General features: G+C 40.0%; 1 protein-coding gene and 1 long non-coding RNA gene across 2 annotated transcripts; one reads left to right on the forward strand and one right to left on the reverse strand.

Moving 5' to 3' along the window:
- Positions 1-1,523: 1,523 nt before the first annotated feature.
- On the reverse strand, positions 1,524-3,279 carry LOC121790296. The gene is made up of 2 exons (XR_006048250.1): positions 1,954-3,279; positions 1,524-1,861 (listed from the first exon to the last, which is right to left on the reverse strand). It is a non-coding gene; the product is annotated as an uncharacterized LOC121790296 (long non-coding RNA).
- A 2,760-nt stretch (positions 3,280-6,039) lies between these two features.
- Positions 6,040-6,751, forward strand: LOC121790295. The gene is made up of 2 exons (XM_042188552.1): positions 6,040-6,537; positions 6,632-6,751. The coding sequence occupies exons 1-2, from the start codon at positions 6,199-6,201 to the stop codon at positions 6,749-6,751; spliced, it is 459 nt and encodes a 152-aa protein (XP_042044486.1). The 5' UTR covers positions 6,040-6,198.
- The last annotated feature ends 3,448 nt before the right edge of the window (positions 6,752-10,199 follow it).

A 10,199-nucleotide genomic window follows, 5' to 3' on the forward strand; every position in this document is an offset into this window, starting at 1 on the left:
ATAAACAGAAATAGGGGTGAGGTATAACTAAACTGTCCAATTGGCCAGGACTAAAACCAAAACAGACATATTTCTAACAGAAAGAAAATTAACAATTTAAACTATTATAGACTCGTAAAATATCATAACCAACTTACCTAAATATGGAATTGAATTCTGACTAGGAACAACTTCATATCCGAATTGGTACTGCAATTGCGAAAAGTAAAAGGTTATCATAATTTTCTAACTACCTAAGCTTGTTTGAATGCCTTGTTAGACCCACGATATGCCCACGTTAGTGCCTTTTTCCACGGTTTGAATGACACGTTAGTGCTAGCCCAAGGTCCGGGAAAATATTTGTGACCCGCTTTTTTTCTAGTTTCTTAACCCAATTTCAGAGCAAACCCTATACCTCTCCTCCTCTGCGTTTGTGGCCAACCATGAAAATCACGATACAAAAAGATGAGCCGTTGACCAATTTACCCCCGTTTTTTTTTTCTGTATACATCCATTAGTTCCCTTTCGAATAATGTTGTTTTGCCCAATTTTGTTGTGTGCAAATCCTCTCTAAGTCCGATATCTACATCCCGCCGGTGGACTCAAGCGTTGCGGCAGCTACCTGGAAGACTCAAGCTTTGCAGCAGCTACCATGCAGACTCAAGCTTTGCAGCAGCTACCTGACATTTCATTGGAAAATCGATATGGATGACGGAGTTATTTACAAAGAGGTATTTTATCATTATCCTTTTTTAGGTAGAAATTTTCAGATACAAGCATTTTTTCAGGATTTTGGACTTATTCAATTGTATCAAAATTTTACTCAAGCTCCTTTTAGTTGCTGTATTATGTGAAATTATGTAGATATCATACTTCTTAAAGCATTTTTTCCTAATTTTGGACTTCTTCGATTGTACCAAAATTTTAATCAATCCTCTTTTAGGATCTGTATTATGTGAATTTTTATTTCAAATTGACTTATCCGGACAGTTGTTTTGGATAATCGTGTGGTTTAGAGTTCTAAAATTTGAATGATTTGCACCAGGTATCACCACTTTCACAAGAAATGACAAATATCATGTTAGTTATTGAAGAACTGATGAGAATTCATGATTGTAATATTTTGTTGTTGCGTCATGTACTCTCAATGATGAACAATCGAAGGCACAAAAATAAGAGAAAGCGTTGATAAGGCTCGTTTCATGCATTGGTTTTGAATCGAAATTCTGTGTTTTTCGGTGCACTAATGCATATTTCTAAGTTTAGGTGCGTGAAAAATCTACCGGACCCAGGAAGCGCATACGAAATACAAGGAGACAGAGAAAGAAGGAAAATGAAGTGAAAATGCCAGCAATTTACCAGACCCAGGAGATGGAGAGGAATGCTACCAGGATACAAAATATGGAGCAAAGAACAAATACCTTTTAGAAAAAGACAATTATGAAGAAGCAGTGCCCTAAGGATTGTTGCCTATATAAATGGACGACACCTTTAGAAAAAGAGCTTTCTCAGTGTAATAGCCAAGACTTAGATTCTCGAGAACCTTGAAATAAATTCTAGAATTTTATTTACGAATGAAGGAGTATTTTTATTTCTTAAATAAGAGTATAAATACAAATTTCCAGAAATTTCTAAGCTAACAAATTACAAATGTTAGAAAGAAATATACACCAATCTTTGTCGAATTTTGTACAAGTTGGGAATTTCGTTTAAGTCGAGCTACACTATTACATAGTTGAATTCCTAGCAACTACGTCGGTCTTCAACACTAGGCCGTCTAGGCCCAGATCCCAGAAAGCCCGAAGAGGCGAGTCATCGAGGAACACAGCCTCGGCAGCTAGCAATAGACGCTGCCAACACCAATATAGATCAGCCCTCGTACCTGCCAGTCACCCACAAAATGAACAAGAAAAAGGGCATAAGATAATAAGAAAATTTATAGGCAAAACAAGTAAGGTTAGGAGGCAAACCTACTTTAAGGTTTGGAGACCAAACTTGGTTAAAGGAGAAAGATGGCAGGCTGCCATTTGCCTGAGCACCGAGTGCAGCAAATCGCAAAGAGAAATCGCAGCATCTGCACCCCATTTCTAACCACCCTCACTCCAGCTAGTAGCAGTTAAGGACTGAGAGGGCCTGCAATATAGCAACAAAAGAAGTTGTAAAACTCCTATGAATTCACGAGTACTCTCCACAAACCACCAAAATCAGTTAGAGGGGAAATCAGGGGCTCAGAGTACATGCTCTGCAGAGCTGCAGAGAGAGCAGCCAGCTGCACAACCTGTGGAGTCCTTTTTCCAGCCAACACTCAGCTTTTGCAGCTTTCAATTACAAGAAATGTGTATATATACACATGCTAACTCCCCTCGGTTCCATCCTCTATCACACAGCATTTTCATTCAACTAAGAAACAAGTTGAGGAGTGAGGGCGATCAAGGCCAGAGTAGGGAGCAGCCAAACAGTTTCAGTGAAGGTAAACTCACTCACTCTCAAGCTCAGATAACAAGTCATACCATCATGTAATTGAGATCCCACTTTTAGTAGTAATCACAGCAGTACAGACACTTAGGCGTGGCATGTTAAGATCTAGCTATTCTCAATATTGCACAAACCTTAGTCAAGAACAAGTTTTTAGTAGATTCAAGACCTTGTCTTAAGTAACACCTAGCTCCAAAATCCGTAAGATGTATAAACTGGAAACAAATATACAAAATCACTCAAAGGAGTGCTAGTCCACCAACTACTACTGAAAATAAACGAGAAGTGACTAAAATTTAGTTCAAGTAGAAAGGGAAGGAAGGAGACTTAGCTACGCAAGGTCGGAGAGACGAGGAAGAAGCGGCGCTGGGCGACATGGCGGGCGACGGCCCTGCTCGTTCAAGCGGCCGGAGATGAGGTGGATAAGTGAGACCACGGTGACCGAACGATTAAGGCGCCGAGGTAGATCGATGGAATGGAGCCCCGATTTCGAAACGGGGGAGATAGTCGAGGTCTGATCCGTTTTGGATCGGAGAAGATGGAGGAGTCACTCCCCTCTCTGCTGAAGGTGGCGTCAGCAACGGCGGATGCCTCTGTGATACGCGGCAGGGGCAGCTACCCTCATCGTTCGGAGAAACTTCGAAGCCTCCGCCGTGCGACTATGCGCGATGGCGGAACTCCCACCGATAGGAAGCGCCGGCGACTGAGAACGATGATGGACTGGAGTGGTGACGCTCCGATGGCCCAACGAAGCGTCGATCGACGCTGAGGAAGGAGGCGCCGACGAGCTAGGGTTCTTCTGGTTTTGAGTATGAACTTTTTGGGAATTTTCTTTTGGTGGAGAAAAATGAGAGAAGGGGGCTACGTACTGGAGAAGGGAATATAATTGAATTTGGTTTTTTTTTCCTGCAATTGGACCTCAAAGAATTTTGGGCCAAGGGGTATGTTAACAAAAAAAAATGGATTCCTACTTTGATTATGGGCCATTTACAGTATATTATGAGAATGAACCATTTTTCTTGAATTGAATTGGGCCACTGTAAGATTAACTGGGCCGTGGTTCTTCCTAATTAAAGTGGGCCTCTGCCCTAAATAAATTTGAGATTATGAGGAATTATTCCTTAAGCCATGGAAGAAAGGAAAACACTAGCCGTGATTTACAATATCCGGTAAATAACTGAGTGGGACTTTCATTAGTCAAAGTAAGTATTTCAAATACTTAAGGAAGATAATCCAGAAATTTACTATATTTGAGGAATTCGGCAAGATTCCGAATAAATTAAATCGTTGATTTAATTAAGGATTTAAGATTTATGAACCTAGAAAGAAGAAAGTAAAATAATAAGCATACGCTTAGGCATGCATATATGCAAGATATAAATTAAGAATATTATTTGTTTATGAAGGGATGTCGTAGCACGACGAGTAACCTCAAATCGAAGGACACTCACTTGAAAGTTTAAGCGAACAAGGTGAGCTCTTTCTTTCTTTTAAAGCGTGTTTTATGTGAAAACATGATTTATTTTTGAATGAGTTGTCATGCCATGTTTTGTTTATGATTACCTATCTGTTGGCTATGCCAAACCAGTTTAATCGAACTCGGGTCCCAGTAGGGCCGCAAACCCTACTCGGACTAGTGTACACATAGGGACTGTGTGCTAGCGCTAGGTTGGCCGGTCCAGTGACCATTGGAATGTGGCCACATTCCCGGTTCACACAGATTCGATATGGTATATCATCAGAAGTTTAAATGGCTGCAGTCTAGTGTCAGAAAGAAATATCAGTTTTAGTGATCGAGACTTGTTTTCAAAAAAACCCCGCGTTCACTCAGCTTGGTTGACAACTAAAAGAGAAAAATGTTTTCGGCATGAGCCCACTGAGTGCATCAAGTACTCAGCCCTGCATATTGTTTTCCTTAATGTGCAGGTTGATCGATGTCAAAGCCGAGGAGGTGTTGGGACAGAAGACTAAATAAGTAGGAAGATAGCTGGTGTAGTATGTCTTCATACATATTACATCTGTCTTAGTACTCTTCCGTTGCACAAACTTAGACTTGTTTTAGTAAAGACAATGTCCCAGAAATCACTCTCATCAGTACAATGTTATCTTTATCACATTCAGACAATGTTTCCTTGAACTAAGTAATATTCATGATAAGTTGAGACAGTTCAGTATGTTTAGTCGCGAAATAGCTACACCTTTCTTTGACTAGGGATTGTGGGCGTGACACTCGGCCTCCCTTTTAGCATTTTTACACTAGTTTCCTTAGCTCCACTCTCAACTCACAGTTCACTTCGATTCACACGCACTTGGCACTTATGGGGTGACTTCAGGCTACTGCGGTGGTTTTTAGCTAGTTTCTGTGGTGTAACACTGTCCTTGCGAGGGCGAAGATACAATTTGCTTTAAATTTCCGTTGTTTATTCTCGCCGAGAATCTCCTTGACTGAAGCTCGGAGACTGTTTTGTGTTTTGGATATTATTCCCGTGGCTATGACTGTGTCTGCGTTCGGTTTTATTCACACGCACTTGGCACTTATGGGGGTGACTTCAGGCTACTGCGGTGGTTGGTTTTAGCTAGTTTCTGTGGGTAACACTGTCCTTGCGAGGGCGAAGATACAATTGCTTTAAATTTCCGTTGTTTATTCTCGCCGAGAACTCCTTGACTGAAGCGCGGAGACTGTTTTGTGTTTTGGATATTATTCCCGTGGCTATGACTGTGTCTGCGTTCGGTTTTATTTTGGCTTTCTGATGTGATTTTACTGATTTTGGAGGCTTTTCACAATTGATTGTGAATCGGAGTTGATATTAGTGAATCTGAGTTCGTTTGTTGAGGAGTTGTCGAATAAGAGTTTATGTTCATGGATCTGAATGTTGTTGAGTTTGATCGGTTGGATCTGGAAGGATTGTGATCGGATTTATGGATCTGATACGTGGTGATTCGAACCTGCATGATTATGGCCATTTTACTGTTGCTTTCAGTTTACTTGACCTGGTAGCTTAGATCTAATAGTTTTTTGTTTAAACGCGATGTCTGAAATCTGATATGTGATTACTTTGTTTCTGATGCTCTGTTTCGTTCATGTTCATGTTTACTTGTTGAAGAAGATGAAGATCGTTGGTAGTTAGACCAGATCCGTTGTTTGTTTTGCTCTGCAGCTTTTTCTGTCGTTAGCTAATTTAGGAAACCTGCTCTGTTGCTTTTCTTTCTGCTTTTTGTCTCACCGTTTTGGGAAACTCTCGATTTGACCCAGTAGTTTGATTAAACAGTCTGCAGTTAATTTCATGTTCTGAATCATGAATGTATTTATGTTTCTCTGTTCTTAGGTCTAGAACTTTATGCTTTTAATCCGCAGGACCCAATAGATAGAGTAGTTAGTTTCCATTTCCTAAGTCCAGTAGTAAAATTCTCGACCCACTTGTTGCGTGTGGCAGTATCCAAACCCTCCCAAAACTCTCCAAATGCATGCTAACTCATCCGTCCTCGTGGGATCGATCCTTTGCTTCCCTATACTAGCCAATAGTGTAATGGGTTGAGGTTTTTGAAGTGGAAAAAGTGTGTGTCCAACGACCGAAATCTGAAGGTTCCACTTTCTCCTAGACCCTGTGATCTAGCGAATCCCCTGGACCTTGGGGTTTGTGAATTATACCAAAGTACACGCACAATAAACACATTTCCTGGCACTTCAGGCGTCTTGCTGGAACGTTTGCGTTGCTCGATAGAATTCCTGAACAAGTCCGACACATGAATAGAATAGTTGGTATCACAGATAGGACATGCATTGATTATTTAAGGATAGACAGAAACACCTTTGGGAGACTATGTCGCCTCCTTCGAGATCAGATCGGCCTTATAGACCAGAAATTCATGACGCTGGAAGAACAGGTGGCTATGTTTTTGTGTCTATTGTCTCATCACGAGAAGACACGTATTGTGGGCTTCAACTTTATGCGATCTTCTCAGACGGTTTCCCACTATATGCATATTGTTTTGTGTGGTATGCTGCAACTCTACGAAGTCTTATTAGTGAAACCTGAACCAATCGACCAAGATTGCGTTGACACAAGGTGGAAATGGTTTCAGGTTCGCACAATGAACTGAATGCTCATACGTAATTACATTAGAATAATGCTTTAGAAACTAGATATGTTTTTTTACATTATTTTCTCGAACACAGGGTTGTCTTGGTGCATTAGATGACACCTACATAAATGTTCGAGTGCCACTCGCAGACGCACTGAGGTACCGTACCAGAAAGGGCCATATAGCCACGAACACTCTAGCTGTGTATGGCTGATATTTTGAGATTTGTATATATGCTTCCGGGATGGGAGGGTTCGGCTGGTGATTCGCTCATCTTGCGTGATGCACTCAGTCGACCACACACCCTCAAAGTACCAAAAGGTTAGTATCAACCAAGGAAGACTTATGTGTATGTTAGGTACAAATTTTCATTTTTATTTTTGAAATATAATCTTGTATAATATTTTGTTATGATCTTTACATTTGTATAGGTTTTTATTACCTCTGTGACAAGGGATATGCAAATAGCGAAGGATTCTTGACGCCATACAAGGGAGTTAGATACCATTTAAAAGAATGGGTCCCTGGTTGTGCGGCTCCTCAAACCGTGTAGAGCTTTTTAACATGAGGCACAAGAAGGCAAGGAATGTGATTGAGAGAGGGCGTTCGCTGTGCTCAAAATGCAGTGGGAAATACTTCGAAGTTCGAGTTTCTATCCAATAGATGTTCAGACCCTCCTCATCCACGCCTGTTTTTGCTACATAACTTCATTCGCTGCTAAATGGAAGTGGATCCAATAGAAGATCAACTTAGTGGTGATGATAACGTTGACAATTGTGTCGACAATGAAGCGGATCCGGAATACATAGTCTATGTCGAGCCTAGCAACGCATGGAATATGAGAAGGGATGATTTGGCTCAGTCAATGTGGGATGATTTTAATAATAACTTTATAATAAAACTTTTTGTTGTTTTAAACTTTATAATAACTTTTGTGTTTGATGTTATATTGTCGTTCATCAGTTATGCTCTGGATGATCCCTTGATTTATTTCAAATCGTTGAGTGTAGTATTATGTCAATCTGCATAAATGTGAGATATTGAAAGCTTACAAAAACAAATCATGGGATTCATAATGGAAATCAATGTAATTGGCAAATAAAGCATAAACATAGATTAATAGAATCTGCACAACCCACATCCCTAATATTAATAAAAAAAGAAGTGCACCAAGTCTTCTTCGCATACATGAAGATACCACAAACTATTACGGGCAAAATAGAGAAGATCAAAAGATCATCTCGGGAAAAATTAGCCCATTTATGGGGCACTGGTCTCTGAAAACTATTATAACTGAGTCTACATTAGGCTAATTCAATTGACTACTTAAGACTTCATCCCAACATCCTAACGTTCGAATGTGACATAGAACTGAACCTCGCCCACTTCCACAATTGAAAGGTACATTGAACACCCTCCCTGAGATTATTCTGGTCTGGAAAACAACGCCATCCATGTTCAACCCAAATCTTAGATTTTGATTTAGCCAAAGTTATCTCGAATGTATTCTCATCGGTTGTCAAGTAAGCTGTAGATTCATTTGCCGACATACGAATATGTTGCCTCCAAAAACCAAGAGATAGCTCATGTTGATGAACGAAGATGTTATAGAATATCATGTATGATTCTGAATTCCTGCATATTCAACTATGGCAATACCAATGTGAGCTGGATGTGTGCTTTTGTGAGAACCACAACAAAGGTTGGGTGATTGTTGATGTCAATTGCACCGAGTTGAGGTTCATAGCTCTCATCCAAAAAGAGTAGTCGTTGTCTCGGTCTCAGTCTCGGATGGCTCACAGTCGTCCGAGCTCTCCAAATCCGGCGAGAATGCACCAGTCATATGATCTGCAAGCTCAGCTGCACAATGGAGAAAGTATATCAGTTTAGGCAATATTTGTGGGCAAATTCAGTAAATGGTTATATATTACGATAAATATCTTCCAAACATGGACATCGGGTATGAAACTCATAGCGTTGGACTTCGAAAGAGCCCTGGTCCCACTCGAACACTCCAGTCTAAATCATTCGGCATGATGAGTTTGCAGTGGAAGGGAAGGTCGCTACCATGCCTGCCTACCCACTCTGGCGGTATGCGCTATAGATAAGAAAAAAACAAATACACATAAATACAAATTATATTAGTAGAGAAAATCAGTGAAAACGAACTACTCTGCTGAAAATGTGTAATAGTGACTATTAGCTCCACAGCCCTTACAATACGTTCTTTGTTGTTCTCTGCTGAAAATATCTTGAAAAAAGTTGGTTTTTTGTTGTGGGGCACGTCATTTCCACTGTCCACATTTTAAAAACAAAGACAAGATTGTTAGAAATACATAAGGAATTCTACAATTGAGCTTTGAAAGAGAACGCTCGGTTGCCTTGCTCATCGATAAAGGGATCTCCAACAATCACCATCTTTGTATTAACAAGGGTTTGGAAGTGGCTTTGAAGTTGGAGACTCCGTGCATTTAGGGTGTGGCGTGTGGGTGTGGAGTAGCGTTGGACTTAGTTAATGTTGCTTCAATGCCTGTGGTAATGGAAAATCACATTCAATTTCGCAGATGAGCAAGTCGGCAATACAGCACAATAAAGGTTGCTTCTTTAAATTAATATTAGACTACTCACTCCGTCCGCGAATAAGAGTCCTGTTTATTTCTGGCACGGGACTCCTATTCACGGATGGACAAAATGGAAAAACGGGACTCCTATGCACGGTCAGAGGTAGTAATACACAAATATACTTACCTCATAAATTATTCTTACTAGTTTCGTATATGAATGTTTTGTACTCCTCCATCCCATGCTACTTGCAATTTTTATTTGTAGTCGTATATTGGAGTAACATATTTTATTGTTCTTGTTATATATTTTCATTTATAGTCTAAATATATTTAATGGGTACCATAAAATTATGTTTAGTGGTATGATTGAGTCAACGTATTATAGTTTGATTTTTTTAGAGATTTAAAAGTATATATATTAGCATAACTAAATAATGAAAAGTGCGTGGAAAAAACATGTGAGAAATTAGAGGGTCTCAAAACCTTTCCTTTTCTTAAGTCTTTTGGATTTTCAACTTAAGGTAACCTCCAAGTGGTTTATGAGGATCCTTAATGCCAAGACTTTTGAATGGGTCTCTCCTATCCTATAAATAGATGGGTTTGAGAGATGAGAAGGACACACCAACAACAAATATTCTCTCTACTTTCTCTAGTCTCTACATTCTAGTGTGCATCTTAGGAGCATTGCATTGCTCGGTTCTCGCCTCCATTCAAGTTCGTCGGTGCCTACGAGTTTAAGGTGCTTCAACTCGGTAGGAGGAAAGTCGATTCATCTTTGGGGACGTTGAACCAATCCGTGAGCACTAGCCGAGGCGTATCTCGTCTTGCGGAGAGAGGGATACCTCGACTCGACTTAAAGAAGACTATAGTTTGCATCTTGTTCCTTTTATTGTATTTACTTTGTTTTATTTACCTTCTAGTTTTTGGTTCTTTTGTAATAGCAAGAGTTTGGCCGTGTAAAAAGCTGCAATATTTCCAAACAATTGCAAGGACGAGATATTGTACTCTTGCTGAAATCATGTCGATGCGCTATGGAGTGGTTAATTCCTTGAGATCTATTCTCTTGAGATGGTGTTTATCGTTTGTCATCTGACAAGC

Source organism: Salvia splendens, unplaced genomic scaffold (genome assembly GCF_004379255.2).
Source record: "Salvia splendens isolate huo1 unplaced genomic scaffold, SspV2 ctg464, whole genome shotgun sequence".
NCBI classification, from domain to species: domain Eukaryota; kingdom Viridiplantae; phylum Streptophyta; class Magnoliopsida; order Lamiales; family Lamiaceae; genus Salvia; species Salvia splendens.